Genomic DNA, 20045 nt, shown 5'->3' on the forward strand with positions numbered 1-20045 from the left:
ACCCTGTCTCATCAATCTTTCTATTCCCCAGGCCTCCGGAGCACGCTGCCCTGCTGCCGCCTGTAGTAGGTGCTCAACAAACATCTGCTGAATGGTCGGCCACGATTCAACATGATAAAACTCCCAAAAAGGCCAGTTATGGCACAGAAAACTAAAATAAGGGAGAGCAAATGGGAGGGAGGGAGAAAGAATCTGCTAGGAGAATTCTGATCATTTAAGGGTGTGGGCCAACAAGAGGCCAGCTGTTCACAGAGAAAAGAAGTCTGCAGAAAATGTGATACTCTGGAATGAGCAATGGGTACGGATCTTCACCATAATGACCAGAAACACTAAACAGGTCTGGGATGGAATCAGGAAGACAAAGGAAAAATAAAACAGGAAAAATGAGGCATACTGTGTATATATCATTTGGCCTCTTCCAAAGATCACCCTACAAGTTTAATTCTTTATCTCACTTCCCTTGCTACATTTTTCCATCAGCTCTAGGCCTTCTCTGGGATGCCTCCCTGTTTCCAATCCTCTGCCATCCTGCAAAGCCCAGCTGCCTTGTATGTTACCTATTTTTTCTATACGTACATGACTTATTCCCCCAATAGACAGGATTGGTGTTACACACCTTCTTAACCAACCCACTCCCAGCCCCTGCACAAACCAGGCACCCATTAGTAGTTGATTAATTGATTTCTATAGTGATTAATTGATTTTGGCATTAAATACCAAATTCAGATTCATAATTTCTAGTCCTACCCCCTTTAGTTGCAACTGTTACTAACGCTATCATTTTTAATAGTAACAGCTGCATTTATTTAGCACCTGCCACATATAAGACACAGCTAAGGACTCTAAATACATCATCTCCCGTAATCCTCAATCTGCAGGGTTGGGATTGTTACTCTCATTTAACAGATGACAAGATTGAGGCTCAAGACAACACAGTTTAGTAAGTGGCAAGGCTGGGATTCAAACCCAAGGCTACGTAACTCCAAAGCCTACCAAACATGCGAACGCTCTAAAATTTTAGCACTATCTTCCCTGGCACAGAAGCGCAGAAAACAGCCCATCTGATATGGCATCCGTACTTGATGCTCACCAAGACATACTCAGAGCTCAACTCAGAGAATGCTCTTCTTAGACTCGAAAAGGCCATAATTTATCAAGACTCATTCATTCATTCCCTACAAATACATAGGTCAGATCAAGCTTATTTTAACTCTGTGATTAAAAAATTGGGATGCACTAATGGCATCAGTTTTTTCTGAAAGAATGTTTAACAAACTAAGAAACCAACAGAGTTCAAAACAGTCAAATCATTAGTGTCAGGTAGTTAAAACAATTCCGAAACTTCTAACAGCCTCCCGATCCCCTATGTTTCAATCCCTCCCAAAGCTTTCACATCCATTATTTCATTTGATCGACTCAGTAACTGAGGCGATTACTGTTACCCTGTTGTACGCATGAGGAAAAAATGAGACTAAGAGAAGTTCAGTGAGTCGCTGAAGGTCACAATGTCTATTACTGAGGACCCTTAGTTATAAGTGAATAAACAAAAACCTCCCATTAAGCCCAGGCGAAAAAGAAACTTCACTATAAGGAAGAAGAGTCAGGCAGCTGGGGACTGCTAGACGAACACATTCCCTCTCTCTGCTTCTCTCTGCCTGCAGCTTCCATCTACCCCACGGCAGGCCAGATTACTCCTCCAGACAGGAATCAGGGCCCCCAGAGGTCCAGATCCCCATTTCTCCAGCCTCATCACCTCAGAGGAAAAGGTTCTTGGGCCTCAAGTTCAAAACTTCGGGGAGATGGACTTGAAATGATGTCGGCTATACCTCTCTGCTCTCCCCAGCCCTATGCTGGGTGGTAGGATGATGAGAACAACAGGACAGACAGCATTTTCCCCAAAGACATCATCTCTCCATCAAATCTTCATCCCTCTCCACAGTCTAACATCCACCTCCCTTAAAATCTTTAAGGCTGAGGAGTCCAAAAGGGGTAAAACCAGTTCTATGCTTTTCCTTTCTAATTTCCACATAGGAGGCTGCCTCATCTTCACTTTGGTACAGGAAATCCATGTACTGGTAGCTCTTTAGAAAAAAGAGAGAGAAAGCCCCATTTTAACATCTTATTACCTGGCTGCAATTACTACCTTGGACCCTCTAAGACACCCAGGGCCTCATAATAAATTCTTTCCTTTTACTTAAAAAAAAAATTTCAAAGGTCCACCTACAGCACAGGGCACGGATCAGGATACACACCTGGCAGGCCCCAAGAGCAGCAGTTCTCCAGAAGAAGGGGGGGTGCCAGTTCTGAAAGATGGAACAGGGCCAGGCAGATTAAATAATAATAATAAATGGAAATCCTGTACCTACAACTGCTAAGCCACTGTCCTTCAGACCCCAAGTCCGGTGAGCTTTCTTCTTTCTACACCACAGCTGACATTACTTGGGCACCAAATTGTGAAGCAACAACAGTAAAGGACAGCGAGTACATAATACGGCACTAAGTGTGCAGTCAAGATGTTTAGTGCAAACAGAATTAGAAGAGAGAGAGAGATCAATGGACCCATTCACATCCAAGTAATATCCTAAAATTAGAGCTCTCCACGCCAAAATTTTGTGTTGAGAAGGAAAAAAACTGTATTTCTTCACCCATGAAAGTCAGACAAGCCTTCCTTGCCTCCCCATCTCCCCTCTGCCCCCTTACAGCTGAGCGATGGGAGCCTCCTTAGGTCCAGGTCTTCTTAGTCCTCGCCTCAGCTGGAGGGTTCATCCAGGCCCAGGGGACAATGAGAGACCCTTCTTCTGAAGAAGAAAGCAGGAATCAGAAACACAAAACCAAGTCTACAAAGAGGAACCCAGGAGCTCAGAGTGTGCTTGGTGCTCAGGGTGAGCCTACCCAAGCGTGAGGAAGCAGGGGGCAGGGAAGGGAAGCGGGCAGGGACACGCACCCCACCGCTGCCTGGTTAAGACTGCCACAGTTCACTCGGGGCTTTTGTAAATTTCTTCTTCATCTAATCAAACATGCCTAGAGCCCTCACTACCTGCCAGGCATCATTCTAAGTGCTTTACAAATATTCTTTGTTTCAGCCAGTAGAAGTCGGTTTGCACTGGCTTCACTGGCTGTACGTGCTAATGGTAACTTCTAAAAGCAATCTAGAAAACAGGAGTTTTTGATCCTTTTCTCAAAGGTCTAACCTAAACCTAGATGGCTGAAATCAACCCCCATTGTTCTAGTTCCAGCATTTTGTTCTCTCCCTGAGTCCACTCCATTCTCTCCTTCCTCAGACCAGAGATAAAGGGTAACATTTATTACGCACTGACAGTGAGCCAAACACTGTCTATCCATCATCTCAGCTGATTCCCACAGCAATCCCATAAGGTAGGGCCTACTTTTAAGCTCTCTTGACGGTAGAGAGAACAGTCTGCAAAAGGGAGGGAACTCGCCAGGCTAACCTTCCCGAGGGCGGCATGGAATGGTGAGGCTAGACCCCGGGCTGGCAGGCAGCACGCTCCCTGCTTGTGCCCACATTAAAGTGCCTTGGTGGAGAGCGACTCACCTATGGTGTCACTGGAAAAGCCACCCTTGGCAAGAACACATACAGGCTGCCCCTTCGAATTTTTTTTACTTGAGGTGAAATTTCACATAACATAAATTAACCATTTTAAAGTGTTCAACTCAGAGGCATTTAGGATGTTCACAAGGCTGTGCAACTCCCACCTCTATCTAGTTCCAAAACATTTCCATCACCCCACAAGATAACTCGTACCATTAAGTGGTCAAACCCCACTCCCCTCCTGTAGCCTGGCAACCGCACATTTGCTTCTGTCTCCAGATTTACCTACTCTGGATATTGCATACAAATGGAATCATACAATATGTGACTTTTTGCGTTTGGCTTATTTCACCTATAGCATCATGTTTTCGAGCTTTGTCCACATTGTGGCATATATCTGTACTTCATTCCTTCTTATGGCTGAAAAATACTCCACTGTATAGATAGGCCACATTTGGTTTATCCATTCACCCACTGATGGACATTCGGGTTGTTTCCATTTGGGTACTGTGAACGGCGCTGCTATGAACACTTGTGTACAAGGATCTGAGGCCCTGTTTTCAATTCTTTCACATATATACTTACAATGGAATTGCTGGGTCCTATGGTAATTCTATGTTTAACTTTTTGAAGAAACCTTTAAAATATTTTAAAAATAGGAAATTCTACAAAGAAAACTGAAAGCAAAATGCAAAACCACAGCAAGATCAAATTTTTAAAAAATGTTTTTCTAGTCTCACCCCATTTTTGAATAAGTTCAAATCTGGGAAGAACGAACCTTTTTTGAAAGGCCAAGAACACTAGGAAGAGAAAATTAAGATACTAAATCCTACCAAATAACCAACAGGGTTGCTGTGTACCCACAAAATTTTTAACAAGAAAATCACACCTAAGCCAGGGCTCTGCTGGGAACCACGTGGCTATGAGACTTTGGAACCAAAGAAAACAGATGAGAGGACCCAACACAGCCAGGAAGGCTTTCTGTTACCAGGGAAGACTGGATTCTCTGCTCTGCTTCTCATTTTTAGTAAAATCATTTTTCTCTTCGGAAAGACATAAGCCCCTAGAGTCAAAAAAAGCAAACACTCTTTTAAAAAACAATCTTGCTACATTATATGTCATCAGGGAAATGCAAATTAAAACAATGAGATACTACTATATCCCTATTAGAAAGGCCAAAATCTGGAACACAGACAACACCAACTAGTGGTGCGGACGTGGAGCAATAAGAACTCTCATTCATTGCTGGTGGGAATGCAAAATACCTTGGCACTGGAATTCAGGAGACAGTTTGGCAGTTTCTTACAAAACTAAACATACTCATCATATGATCTAGCAATTGTGCTCCTTGGTATTAACCCAAAGGAGTTGAAAATTTATGTCCACACAAAAACCTAAATATGGATGTTTACAGTACCTTTATCCATAATTGCCAAATCTTGGAAGCAACCAAGATGTCCTTCAGTGGGCGAATGGATAAACTATGGTACATCCAGACAACAGAATATTATTCAGTGCTAAGAGGAAAGGAACTAGCAAGCCAGGAAAAGACACGGAGGAAACTTAAGTGCATTTTACTAAGCTAAACCAATCTGAAAAGGCTACACATTGTATGATTCCAACTACACGACATTGTAGAAAAGGCAAAACTATCGAGACTAAAAAGATCAGTGGTTGCCAGGGGTTGGGGGCAGGAGGGATGAACAGGCAGAGAACAGAGGATTTTAGGGGGGCAAGATGATACTGTATGATACCAAGATGATGGATATATGTCATTACACATTTGTCCAAAGCTATAGAATATAAAACACTAAGAGTGAATCCCTCCGGGTGATTATGATGTGTCGGGGGTGGGAGGGACATGTGAAATCTCTGTACCTTCTGCTCAATATTGCTGTGAACCTAAACTGCTATAAACAATAAAGTCTTGTAAAGGCTTGTGACTCATGCCTTACAAGAATATTCCTGATCAGCTCTAAACCATGAGCACTACTTTAAGAATGACAACTAGAAACTTAGCCTGGGACAAAAGGAGAGCATGAGAACCAACCCAGGGCGCACACTTCTCTCTCTGCATCTGGTCTTTCAGCAGCTCTTATGAGGCTGACGGTCACCAAAGGTTTTAACTGGGAGGCAGTGGCAAGTTGGGAATGGTAAGGACTATACCAAAAAAGGACATATCGGCACCTTTAAATTGAGCGAAGAAGAAAATAGTCCTCTGAAGGACACGGTAAACTGACTACAAATGACAAGACTGACTCTTCTGATACGAGCAAGACACCAACATGACAGGGACGGCTGGCAAATCAGGTACCAGACAGGCTCACTGGCAGCATTCGCTGGGCAGGTGTTCAATTAGGCAGGGAGCAGGCTGAAAACAGCTCAATTAATTCATTGTGCATGCCTGTCCCAGAGAACAAGAAGATAAACCTGAAATACCAGCGGCAGGCCAGATTAACTCTACAGCTCCACTTTTTGCAAAAGTGAGGGCTAACAAAGATGCACGTGCAAAATATAAAATTACACTGAGATTAGCTCTGGTAAACCCTTTAAAGTTCAAATTAAAACCAAAGGCCTGGAAAGAAACAAAGCAAGAAGGTAGCTTATTATGAATCAAAAAAGCGATTCCTTTCTCGTGGGTGGCTCTCCCTGGCCAGTCTCAGATACAGGCAGCCCTCGGTGCTTGGGTTGAGGAATGTGATAGGGACAAACACAGACCTGATTTTAAAACCAACAGCAAAGTGATGGGATCACAGTTATTTGTGACATCCCCTATGTGTGAGGCTGTGCCAAGCAGAGACTTAACTCCAGCCTACCAGGTGTACTTAGTGTCTGAATACACCAGAAAAAATATACAAAAGCATCTAGAGTCATTTGGCAGAGGCCAGAGAAAGGGAGATACACTGACAATATAAAATCAAGGAAAGAAGAACAAAAGTTAACAGGGCCAACATCTGGCAGAGGGTTACAGGTCCTCAACAGAAAGTGGGATGGGTCTCACCCTCTTGGCAGCCAGCATCACTCAGGCCTGAGAAGAAACAGTATACCAGCATGCAAGGTGAGCATCTGAGCTAGAAGGAGTCTGAGGCATCTGGGCCACTTCCTCGTTCTAGAGAAAAGAATACTGAGGTTCTGAGAGGTTCAGCAACATATCCAGGACCAATTGTTAGCAATGGCAAAGCCAGGTCTATAATCCTGGTCTCCTGGAAGGCCTTCCACTAATAATATTAATGATGATGATGATGATGATAGCTCCCGCGTGCTGAAGAGTTTATGTGCAGACAGTACATTGAGGGCTTTACATATATTATCCCATTTAATCCTCAACAACCTATAAGGTAGTAGTACCATTATTATCCCATTTCACAGATGGGATGCAAAAAGGTTAAGCTACTTGCCCGAAATTACACTGTTAGAAGCACAGGCAGACCTGAGATAACATGGGTGAATCTTGAGGGCATTATGCTAAGAGAAATAAGCCACACACAGAATGACAAACACTGTATAATCTCACTTCTATGTATAATCTAAAAAAGTCGAATTCACAGAAGCAGAAAGTAGAATAGTGGTTGCCAGGGGCTGGCGTGTAGGGGAAATGGGGAGCTGATGGTCAGAGAGCACAAACTTTCAGTTCATTATTAGATGAGCAAGTTCTGGAGAGCTGAGGTACAGCATGGCGACTATAGTTAATAACACTGTATTGTAGGCTCGAAATTTGCTGAGAGAGTAGACAGATCTTAAGTGCTCTCACCAGACACAAGAAACATGGTAACTATGTGAGGTGATGGATGTGTTAATTAACTTGATTGTGGTAATCTTTTCACAGTGTACACATACACCAAATCACCACGTTGCACACCTTAAATATACACAATTTTTATTTGTTAATTATACTTCAATAGAGCTAGAAAAAAAATTAAAGGAAAAAAAAGCACAGGCAGGACAAACACCTAGGTCTTTCTGAAAGTCTGTGCTCTTGGCCACTATACCTGTCTGGCCCTGAACTTCGCTATTTCCAAACAAGGGAGAAAGCCACATTTTCAACTAAAGTGTAAAGCAGAAACTTTTCTATCATTGGATAATTTTTGGTGTCTACCACCTTTCCCTCCCAAGACACAAAAACAATCAGCACCGAGGGATATAAAGGACAGAGAGAAAAAAGGGGAGAGAGAGAGCTCAAGACTCTGCAGCCTAGACAACAGAACTTGAACAGACTCAGACCTGAAAAATTAGGGGCTAAGGTCAAAACCAAGTCCCTTTGGCCTTTTTTCCATTGTCTTGCACCTTCAACATGTCACATTTACTTTCATGTGGTTAATTCTGAGTGGACAGTAGTGCTGCTAGGCCCGGTCGGTGACTTCAGAAATCAGTATTTACTACAACTTCCATTAAAATCATCACTGTGCTGGACACAAAATCACTAGTTTAATCATATACACACGGCTATGTTCAGTTTCAGGAAACAGTTTTCTTGGTTTGTTTTTTTAATTGTGGTAAAAAAGACATAACGTTAAAATGAAACTGTTGCTTTCTGATAAAATAAAAGGCACCTAGCTTTTCTAAGAAATGCCATTTATATTCTCAGACTCCACAATGATAGTCCTATCTCACTGTATATGGAAGATGCTTTGTTTTCTCTAAACTACAAAACCAGAACATCTCCCCACATGCAAAGACATCTGCTCCACTGCAACATCCACTTCCTTTCACTGCACAACCAAACCACACGTTCAGGCTTCTAGTTCAGTTCAAGATCTACAACCATCGCAGAACTCGAGCTTGAGAAGGGGCCTCCTGCAGTGGACCTGGAATGAGTCACTTAATCTCTCTTAATACTGATCATAAAAACAAGAGCAGCAGATACTGCTTCCTGAGCGCTTATCAGATGCCAGGAACTGTGCTAAAGGCACTTAACTCGAGTTATCTCTGAATCCTCACGATACCTCTGAAGTAGGTGCCCTTATCAGGCCCAGCTTAAAGATGGAGAAAATGAAGCCTAGTAGGTTTAAGGAAGCTTCATGACTAGGACGCTGCACACAGAGAATTCAAACCCAGATTCTTCAGACTTCGGAGTCCAAGCTCGTAACTATCACACACGTGGTGTCTCTCCGCTTTCCTCACTCACAAAGCAAGAGAAAGCCCACCACTCTCATTTCCTCGCGAGGACAGGCAGGATATGTTCCAACCTCTTCCAGCTGGAAGTTCTCCCAACCAGACCCAGCAACCAACTATGTATGTACTCGACTGGGTTAAGGATGGAGGGAACATGGAAAAGAAAACAAATCTCTACCCCCAAGGATTTCACAGTCTAACCTACAGTAATCTAAACCATAATCCTTCTATTTCCAGGACACCTTGACCATGACCCTCAGTCAGAAACGTCTTTCCATCATGATCCAGGACACATATACACACACACACACACACACACGCTAAGCCTTACCATGTGTGATGCACTGATATTTTTTATTCTATCCTTTTTCTTTTCCAAATATGACAACTCACTAAATTGATTCTGTGACTACGGACTGTGGATGACAGCTTAAGAAGCCCTGCTCTAGATGCCCTGTTTTAGCTCTAATTAAAAAAATAAAACATGTCAGGAAGTTCTTCCTTAGATCTAATTTAAGTTTCTTGGGCTGTCAGGTTAATTAAACTTGTATGGCTGACTACCTCCTCAGGGCAGAGGTGGCAGTGTATTAGATCAGTGAAGGGCCTGAGATCTGAAATCTGCAGACCTGCATTCAAATGCTGACTGACTCTCCTGCATGTTAGCTGTGTGAATTCTCCAGGTCTTGGACTATAAAATAAGACATATCACCACCCACCCCTTGGGCTTGCTACAAAGCACCTACCTGGTACCTGGTTCCATGGTCCTCAACAGAGGCGCTGTGGGCATAGGGTGGGGAAGGGACACAAGCCTGGTCTGTGGGACAGGCCGGCAGGCAGGAGGACTTCAGCCTCCCTGGCCCCACACAGCTCTCACCGCCCCCTGGTGGTTGAGAGGCAATTCTGCATAATAAATGGCTGCAGTGGACATGACAATCTTCTTTCCACCATATTAAGTGATCCCGACTCCCTTCAGATCTTCTATGTAGGTGTCCGTCATGTTCCACATAAAAGTACAATATGTACACGCCTCAGCTAGAACAGGGCTTAGGCCAAGGCCATGCCCCTGCAGAGAGAGCTTGTTGTCAAGCTGGGCAGATGGACAAGCAAGCAGGTTACTGTGCCAGGTTACTGAAGTCTGGAAGCCCAAGGAGACAGCAGCTCATGCTGGAAAGTCCAGGTCTTAATCTTATTTGTAATTCTTTTAGTAGGAAAAACCACAGTTTCCAAATTTCTAATTTCTTTTTTTATTTTTTGAGGACGATTAGCCCTGAGCTAACGTCTGCTGCCAATCCTCCTCTTTTTGCTGAGGAAGACTGGCCTGGAGCTCACATCCATGCCCATCTTCCTCTACTTTATATGTGGGACACCTACCACAGTATGGCTTGCCAAGCAGTGCCGTATCCGCACCCGGAATCCGAATCGGTGAACCCCAGGCCACCGAAGCGGAACGTGCAGATTTAACCGCTGCGCCACTGGGCTGGCCCCCCCAAATTTCTAATTTCTAACGCATTAAGATTCAGACACCATCACGCCAAGACTCAAGCCCTGAAGAAAAACATCGTTTTTCTTCAAGGATGAAGAAAAGACTGCAAGTTTCTGGAGACCAGAAGTAAAGAGAATTGCTCCAGAGCAAATAGCAAATACACACAAAACTGGAATCCTCAAAGACTGAAAATCGCTGGCCACTTTCCTGGCTCCTCTGGAACTTGCCCTATACTTGTCTAGACTCAAACTTACAAAAAGGAGCGAGGGAGGGAGGGAGGGAGGGAGATAAGGTCTCCCATTAGGAGGCCAAAAATGTAAGACTGAAGCTGCTAGATGCTTAAGTTGGCCTTCTGAGCGGGGAGGCCAGAAGGCCTCAAATCCAGACTTTTAAAGTCATCTCAAGATAACTATCTAGCCATTGTACATGTGCACACTTAAAATACCCCATTTCTAAAATTCTGTTTTGTCATTTCTTAATTTCTCAAAATACTGGGCCTGGGCACTTGAGAGCGGGCATGTGGCTGTCATCGACTTCCCAGAACTCTGGTTCCCAGCAAATGAAGCAAATATCAGCTACCCTATCCCAAAACTGAAAAGAATGAGAAAGATTCTAGTTCAAACAAGGGTTCCTTAGGGCTATTTGTGCTTCATCCTCTCCCTCTTGCTTTGGCCCTCCAAAGGGGCTTCCCAGGAGAGGCCACTCACTGTGGTCTCAGGGAGGGGCCTTTCTCAGGCCTCTGCCCCTGGGGCTGCGACATGTGATTCCTCCAAGTCACGCTGGCTAAAAAGTAATAACCTGTTCATTCAGTCCTGGGTGATTTGATGTACACTGTCTCATATACATCTTACCACAGCTCTCCTAAATATTATTACTGCCCCCAGTTAAAGGATATAGACTCAGAAGGTTAAAGAGAACACCAGGAAAGGGCTGGGAGGGAAACGAGGATGAGTCCAGGCACGCCTGACCACACGTCCCACGGCACACTAGCCAGCAGAAACAGCACCTGAAGAGGCATTCTCGCACTTTCAGAACACGGCTGCTTTTAAACAGACACCTCCCCTGATGTTTTTTATGAAAGTTTCAGAAAAAAGCTATGAGGTATGCTACCTAAGAGTCTCAGGTCTGTGATGTCCCTTAAGAATCTCCGTCTGTAAAATGGGGGTGACGGTGGCTCGCTGGGAGGACCGGGTGAGGCGCTGCCTGTGCAAAGTGCCTAAAAACTCCGACACGCCAGCCAATATAAACCAGCGTGAGCAGCAGCCGTACAGCCAGGACTCTGAACGTAGCTTAGGTGGAAAAAACTGTAGGGGACTTGTACTCCTCAAAAGTGTAGGGAAAGCACGGAGTACTGAAGATGGAGGAATATTTGGTTCAACAGCCAGTGCACGCAGAGGACGTCGTTAGGATGACTCTGTCACCAACTACATTGTCTTGAGGATCTCACTATCTCACTAGGCTCGCCCACGGTCCTAGGCAAGGACACCTAGAGAAAAACTGTGAAACAGGAGAAAGGCAGCAAAGAATAAAAACTGAGAATTCTGTGGTCCAGTCACATCAGAGCGATAGCCTTACACATCACTCCAGTCCCACACAGAAGCCCCTGTGAGTTGGGGGCCTGCATCCCCAAAACCCACAGCTGGCCTCTACGGAGAGGAAGGTCACCCCTCACCTCAGAACAGGCCTAGGAGCTGCCACCAAGCTCCCCACTCCCAGCTGGGGACACGTTCCATTCCCAGGGCTCCAGAGACCAGTATGGTGCACAAAAGGCCAGACTCTGGTCAGAAGAACCTGGGTTTGAATCTCTGGGCCCACTACTTACACACTCAGTCTGTGAGCAAATCACTGCACCACTTCCCTTCTCAGTTTCTTCATCTGTAAAATGGAGACAATAATACCCACTTTCCAAGGTTTTTGTGAGGATTAAGTGAGAAAATGTATATAAAAGCCTCAACACACAGTGAGTCAGCCACTGGAAGCTATTACTAACACGAAGCAGAACCAACGAATACTGGGTAAAAATTAAATTTCATTCCTTGAAAGAAAAGGTTGCATGAAGTTAGTGAAGATTAACAATTTTGAGAAAATTCAAGAAGCAGGATGGAAAAACTACACTCCCCTCTCCTTCCGAAAGCTTTCCGAAACCTCTCCACCGCTGGTTCCCCCACAGGAACAGAGAAGGGGAGTCTGGTTACCTCCAGACTCTTCACACTTTATAAATATACCACACGACCAACCAGAGAGCACTTGCTGCCAACCTCCTGGGCAAACGAGTCCAACAGGATTTGATCCGGAAATTAAATGTCCATGCAGCCCAGCCATACTCAGTTCAAAATAGATATCCGTGACCTACTTAGTCTTCGAGTACCATTCTCCAAGCCAAAAACAAGCCGACGGTGAGTCAGGGCCGCTGACTTCAGCAGGGCCCTGCACAGAACCCCTGTCTTTCCTGTCAGAGGAAACGTGCACCGAAACAGGGATGACTCAAAAAATTATCTTGGGGGTACCAGACAGAAACCCTAGCTATCAAACAGCTGATTCAAACAGTTGTTAAAAAAGCAAAGAGTCACAGCAGTTACGCCAACAATTCATCACCTCGGGCCCCAGTGATGTGTTTTCATTCATTTAGACTGAAGGCTACACCTCTCACGACAGTCAGTTTTCAAGCTACCCAACCCTCACCCTCATAATTGTTTCCTGAGTATTTGTATCTTCCTCCTGAAACGGTGGGCTCCTTGAGAGCTGAGGCCCCGCCTTCTGTACCTTGATATGCTACCGTGTCTTACACAGCACACAGTGTCTTGGTCCAGTGAGAAGCAAGAACTGCACCCACCCTGAGAAGGGGAGCAGAGAGTTCCTCCAGATCCCAGCCCAGTCACATGCTTGGCTACTCAAGATCAGAGAATAGAAACTGACAGACCGACACCTGCTGTAGACGCAAGCAAGACAGAGAAACCAAGGTAAGTTCCTGCATAGTTTCAACTACCATACGGCGATGAAATGGTCTCCTACATTACCACTGATTTCACCAGGGACATGTGAGTCTTGGAGAGGGTGATCCAAGGACCTTGGCAGAGACACATTCCAGTAAATCTCAGAGCATTCCGATCTCCGGTACAAGGTAGACAACGGAACACTATGCTTCACCAACCAAGCAATGATAAAGGAAGCCAGCTGATGGGAAAACCAAAACAGAGCAAAGCCACTATTCTTCCAAATCCGTCCTCCTCAAGTCCCCACGGGGAGCCCCAGACATTCCTCCCCTGACCACTGTACACTCAAAATTCCTATCATAGGAATTTACTCGACAGCTCTCTCGTTTACTTAGCACTTTCCCTCTCATCACGACACGTAATTATCTACAACCAGGGAAGGCAAGCAGAACAAGCATTTTTATCACCCACTTAGAAACCAGGAAACTGAAACCAAAGCATGTCTACCACATGGTAAGATCAGGACTAAAGCACAGAACTCCTAACTCCAAGTTCAATGTCCTTTCTCTCAAATCACCCAGCATGGCACACCCAGACCTGACGAAGCCATGAATCTGAGCTCGAGGCCACCGCTCTTTCCACTGCTGCGCACCTTCTACAGACAGAATTCTAATACACACTCCAGCCCTCTTAACAAAGACAAACAGGTGCACACTAACCATCAACCCTCCCGTCCACCAACAGGGAGCACCCATGTCAGCCACATGTCCCCTGAGCCGGCTGATGGCCTACCTCCCTGACAAATACACAAAACCCAACCCTCGAAACCCTGGAACCTCCAAGGGAGAGAGAGACACCAGCGAGCTGCTTTCTACAATCAAGTGGGGAGCACAGGGCAGGTGAGTAATCATGGACTCCAAAGGCCACAAACCAGAGACCCCGGATGGCTGAGTCTCAGGATCCTGGGTTCAAACCTGGCTCTGCCACTACTTACTCTGTGACTTTAGGCAAGCAACTTTGTTTTTCTAAGTCTCAGCTTCCTCATTTATAAAATAAGGGGTTAAAAAAAGGGACCTCACAGTGAATGTACTTAACGCCACAAAACTATATACCTAAAAGTGTAAATTTTACGTTAAACACATTTTACCACAATAAAAAAAGTAGGTTAACATTTGTATTTTAAAAAAAGGATCTCACAGGTTCATAGTGAAGATTAAATAAGATGGTAATGGCAAGTTCTTACAACATCTAGCAAATATTAAATCCTACAAATAGCTATTTATTATTTATAGTAATTAATAGTTTTTATTATAAAGACAATACATGCTCAATGTAGAAAATGCAGAAAAATATAACGATAAAAAGCCCATAATATCAAAATCCAGAGATAACCACTGTAATAAAATTCTTTACAGTATTTTTCCTATGCATAGATATTTCCTAATTTGGAATGTAATGTATATGCAAATTTGTAGTCCATTCTTGTCATTTGTGGTCCATTTTTGACCCACTCTTTTCTGCTTTACTTGTAACTGCAAAAACAATTGTCACAACAACATCCAGAAATAAAGGGATTTTGTTCAAGGCAAGGCTAAGAAGCCACGTGAAACTGGAGACAGGAACAAGGCGCTCACATTGAACAACTGGAGACACCTGCCTCCAGAGCCAGGCTGGAGATTAACTCCAAACCCCCAGCCACCTGTTCCTCCTTCCCCAGCAAAGTTCACCCAGAAGCTAAGCACCCTGGGGGTTTGGCCAAGCAGGACAAAGGCCATGGGGAGGAGGAGGAGCTCTGTGGAAGCTCTGCATGTGTCAGGCTCAGGTTCCTGCTCCGTCAAGGAGTTCCCACTGTGACCAGGGAGCCGGTGCAGGCCAGTCATCCCAGGGCCCATGCAAAGAGGGGAAACATGCATGCCAACCACTTCCTGCAACCCTCAGCTTAAAGATGAGACCACTGAGGCCCAGGGAGGCAAGTGACTTCCCCAAGGCCGCTCCTGGATGAGACCAGAGCCTAGCGCTCCAGTCCCAATATGGGGCCAGAAGGCTGAGGCCCCAGGGCTCTGAGTTAAGGCACAGCATGCTGCCTGCTCGGAGGCCAGCAAAAACAGTCAGAGCCCACGTCCAGTCCATCCTGCCTGCCAACAAGTATTTATTTACTAAGTGACAAAGGCCACCCTGGGCACGGGACAAGGAGGCTGCTTTATAGGGACACTTGGCGCTTTGTCTGGCTCCCCCTCTTGGCCATGGCCTCCCTGACTCCAACATGATGCGGAAACAACGCCAGACTCCACAGACCTCTGGGGATGCTACCTGAGTCACAGCTTCCTGTGGCGTCTGGCAGAGCAGGCTTCGCAACTTAAAAGGCAGCTCTTGTCAGGAAGCGCTTTTGATGTGCTGGGGAAGCACCCCCAGAAATAACCCTGGGGAAGGAGCTGCAATCTCACAAAACACATTTTCAACGCTCATTTTCTAGCTAGGAACAGTCTTCACAACTTTCATTTTGTACGAGTGTGTGTTTTGTTTGGGGGGTGCGGGGAGAAGTGAGCAGCACCCAAGGGCAACTCCTGAAACTCACAGAAGAGCAGCTGCTCCTGGCGCTGGGGAATTCTATTTCCATCTCCGCGGACTCGTAATTATCTTCTAAAGCGGCGCTCCCCAGGGGGGGTGACAGTGCAGTGGCTCCCAGATCACCTCCCTGCATGGGCTGCTCCTGGCACTGCCCCAGGAGGTGGAGGCAGGGAAGAGGGCCTGAAGGAGGCCCACCCACAACCCACTGCTCTGGAACCCTATTCACAACCGTGCCAGGCCCTTTCCTTTTGTGGCCCAAAGCGGAAATTAAATGTCAGCCAGATAAGGAGATTTCCCTTCAGCTCTGACGCCAAGGAATCCGAAGTTATGATTCCCTCAGCAACCATGTAAACCAAACCGGCCCAGGCCTCAGACCATCAGGCCAAGCTGCTGAGGGCAGGCCCCCAGCTGGAGCTTCTTCCTCTTTTCAATGACTGACAGTTAGATCACGGGCCTAAGGGTTTTTATGGCAATAAGAACAAGAATGTGCAGAACTGTGTAAGCCAGTTACAAAGTGGGTGGTGGAGAGGGCCCCGGGGCCGTGAACAATGACTGCACAACAGCTCACTGGGTCTCTCCACAGCTACTTTCAGACAGCCCTCCCCTCCCTGCCCTGTATTTTCAAGGACAAATGTAGCCCCCTGCCCAAGGGAGCTGACTCGACTCTTTTCACGGCGTAGTGACTTTATCCACAGAAGGATCCAGGGAGCTGAATGCACTGAGTTCGCACACTGACCTCAGCATTTTCTAAATCTGCCGGGGGATGAACACCTTACCCGTAGGCATAGTGTTCACTAGGCGGGCCCAGCGGGCCCAGGGCTCGGGGAGGATAAGCAGCTCACAGCAGGGCTGCCACGGGCTGAGTTCCCCGGCAGTCCCAGCCACCCCCAGCCTTGTCTGTCTACTCCCTCTCCTTCATGCTTGTGGTTTAAGTGTGGGGAGGCGGGTGGGTAAAAAAGCTTCTTGAAGGAGAGGGAACAGACAGGAAAGGTAAGTGGATCAAAGGTCAACAGAGCACTAACATTTAACAAAGAAACTGCAGGGACTGGCCTGGTGGTGTAGCAGTTAGGTTCATGCATTCCACTTTGGCAGCTCAGGGTTCACAGGTTTGGATCATGGGCACGGACCTACATACCACTCATCACGCCATGCTGTGACAGCATCCCACATACAAAATAGAGGAAGACTGGCACACATGTTAGGTCAGGGCCAATCTTCCTCACTAAAAAAAATAAAATAATAAAAAAGAAACTGCAGAGAAACAGTTGCTGCAAAATATCTAGCCATGTGCACACAGCACAGCAATGGCCATCTAAACTTAGAAAAAAATCCTAGAAGAGCTGGTCTGTGCCTAGCCTGCTTTCATGGGTACTCACAGCCATCTATGCTCACCACCACGATCTAGGCTCAACACCACCATCACGGCTCCCATCTCACTAGAGCAAAAGGCTAAAGTCCCCACAAAGACTGGCAAGGACCTACTCGATCCTTGATTCCCTCACTTACCTCTCAGATCTCACATCCTCCTGATCTCTCTCTCTCTTACACACACACACACACACACTCCTGCCATCCCAGCAGGTGTCCACACCCCCCTCAAGGCCTCTGTACTTGTGGTCCCCTCTGCCTGGAATGCTTTCCCTCCACACATCAGCTCCTCCCCGACCCCTCCTCAGATCCAAGCTCCAACCCTCCCTTCCCAGCACAGCCTGCCATAACCCCCTTTCAGCACCTCCCCACCACGCCCTCTGCCCCTGGCACTCCCCATGCTTTTCAGCCATCATCACCACCTCATATACTGTTCTGAGTTGAACAGAGGCCCCCGAAACTCCATGTCCACCCGGAACCTCAGATTGTGACTTCCTTTGGAAACAGGGCCCTTGCAGATGTCATCAGTCAAGATGAGGACGCACTGGAATAGAGTGGGCCCTAATCCAGTAACCGGTGTCCTTATAAGAAAACAGGAGACACAGGCACAGGGGCAAGGCCGTGCGACAACAGAGGCAGAGAGCAGAGGTATGCTGCCATAAGACAAGAACAGCCAGGACTGCCCGCGACCACCAGAAGTCAGAGAGAAGCATGGGACAGATGCTCGGTCAGGACCTCCGGGACCTCGAGAGAAGACACTTCTGTTGTTGAAGCCATCTGGTTCGTGGTCCTTTGTTGCAGCAGTCCGAGGAGACCCATACACATACCATGAATTATAATCATTTATCGTCTGTCACCCCACACTAGAAAATAAACTGCAGAAGAACAGGATTTTAACTTCTTTTGTTCAGTGCGAAATGCCCAAAGCATAGAACAGCATCTGGCCCCCAGTAGGCACTCAATAAATATTTGCTGAGAGAGTTGTGAATGAATGAAGATGAGTTTAGAAGGCAGGCTTGGGTGCGATACCCATCCTACAGAGGGCAAACCTGAGAGGCTAATGTTCTAACCTCGCTCAGAGACATAAGAACCAGGACCAGAAATGAACTGGGACCTTGTTCGTTCACTTGAACAATAATACGGAGCTCCTCCAGGGACTAAGTGCCGCAGGATGGCTGCCACAACGCAGTAATCCCTAACCATGTATGTGGGGTGGAGAGACAGAAGGACAGGCTCCAGGCTTGGCTCTCCCCCAACTAGGGCCTTGACCCTGAACCAGGTAGCTCACCCCTGGGTCTCAGTGTCCTCATCTACAAGCTGAAGGGTGGATTAGAAGCCAAGGCTACCTGCTCTCTAAGGGGCAGGCAAGGTTTGTTGTAATCTGTGCTGCTGCCGAGAAGCCTTCTCGGACCTCTGGAGCCAAGGTGAAGTCTCCGTTCCGCTGACTTACATGTAGGGCAGGACATCTGGCACTTTCCCCACTCTACTCTGAAATCTCTCTCATACCACAGGCCACTATGATCTCGTTTGCATAGTTAATTTTCACCCACATTATCTGGACTCACATCACAGGCCTCTGCATCTGGCGCTCTGCAAGCCACGCAGCCTGCCCAGGCCCCGCCTGTGTCCTTGCTGGGTGGCTCTGCTCCTCCCAAGCCTGCAGACGACAAGCTCACCCACCAAGCTCGGCTCCCAAGAGCAAGGCTTCCTTTCCCCATCTCGACCTCGGCGGCCTGGGCTGCTTTGTAGATCTCAGGTACAGCCTTCTTTCTCAGCCTGCAGGTCTCAGACCTCCAGTTCGGGTGAACCATCAGCAAACACACCAGGGACTTCACATGAACTTGCTCTCATCCATAAACACGCATGCACATGCACACACGTGTGGACATCAGTCCCTGAGGGGTGCAATTACAAATCATGAGGGGTATGAAACCAGCACAGACATCAACCTGGGGCCAGCACTGTTAGCAACGTAACCAGGTAAAAGGTAAAAGCCTGAGCTTGGGAGCCAGGCTCCAGAGTCTGAATCTCAGCCCTGCCTCGCCTTGGGCTTGACTTGACTCTATGTCTCTGCACTTCGTCTTACAAAGGCCTCAGAGGAGCAAACGGCAGACCTCTGCAAAGCGCCTAACACCGTGTAGTTCTCTTTTCCCACATCTGGAAACGGGTAGCTCATGTCAGCGTGCAGAAGAGGGAAAAGAGCCTCAACCCCCTAGGGCGAGGAGACCTGAACCCCATCTCCGCTCTGTACCGGCCAGCTGTGGCACGGGGAGGCACTTCACCTCGCAGGGCCTCGCTCCACCTCTTCAAGAACAAAAGGGACAGGTGGTCCTGAGCACCCCTTGCACTCAGTCTGTCTAAGAAAGGGAAAGGCCTCTGTGTTCTGGGCCTTGGTGCTTCACAGCAGGAGGTCTGGTCTAAGGAGAGACCTGAGCCTTGCTCTCCTGCCCCACAGAAGGCTCCCTGCCAGACCTCCCCGTCCATCCCTGCCTTACTCCCACAACCCTGATAGATCTGAATCTGCCTCTAGTAGCTACTATCTCCTGGCCTCCTCTCTTTAACACTACCAGCTTATGTGCATTTTTATACTTAGCAAATGTAATATGCATTCGTGCACTTAAACACATTTATTAAGGAAAGGGGAACAGAAGTAAGAGTAGCAATTCCTCAAAATTAGTGAGCACTTATTAGGTAATAGGCCAAGAGCTTTTCAAACATTACTCTCCTAATCCTCACAACAACCCTGTGAAGTAGGTACTGATATTATTCTTGATTTACAGATGAGGAAACTGAGGCCCACAGAGATAAAATAACTTTGCATAAGTCCCACAGCCATAAGGGGCTGAATGGGAGCTGGAACTCAGCTTGGCCTGACCCTGGAGTGTCTTTGTCACCCCAGGCTGCCTCCTCCATCACGCCTCTCTGGCCCCTGCTGAGCGGCTGGTAAAGGACAACATCATCCAGTAAGCCAGAGCTTCCCAAAACCCACTGGGCACCTCAGTCTGCACTGATGGCCCGAGGTGAGGGCCTC

General features: G+C 46.7%; 1 protein-coding gene across 44 annotated transcripts in view; it reads right to left on the reverse strand.

Moving 5' to 3' along the window:
• LOC124225162 (putative uncharacterized protein WWC2-AS2) overlaps positions 1–20045 on the reverse strand; it is a 61201-nt gene that overhangs the window by 33439 nt on the left and 7717 nt on the right. For 19 of the 44 annotated variants that reach the window (XR_006885013.1, XR_006885015.1, XR_006885011.1 and 16 more), the window contains one exon: positions 2701–2798. The exons of 21 other annotated variants lie outside the window; for them this stretch is intronic. Coding sequence is in view for 1 of the 23 variants with exons in the window: in XM_046637643.1 (XP_046493599.1) it covers positions 18903–18909 (7 nt within the window). In the remaining 22 variants the exon portion in view is untranslated. Of the gene's footprint in view, positions 1–2252; positions 2304–2700; positions 2799–11967; positions 11985–18294; positions 18910–20045 lie in introns of those variants that run through there. 4 more of the 44 variants (XR_006884997.1, XM_046637643.1, XR_006885004.1 and 1 more) reach the window with 3 other exon arrangements.

This window comes from Equus quagga, chromosome 14 (assembly GCF_021613505.1).
Source record: "Equus quagga isolate Etosha38 chromosome 14, UCLA_HA_Equagga_1.0, whole genome shotgun sequence".
In the NCBI taxonomy this organism is placed as follows: Eukaryota; Metazoa; Chordata; class Mammalia; order Perissodactyla; family Equidae; genus Equus; species Equus quagga.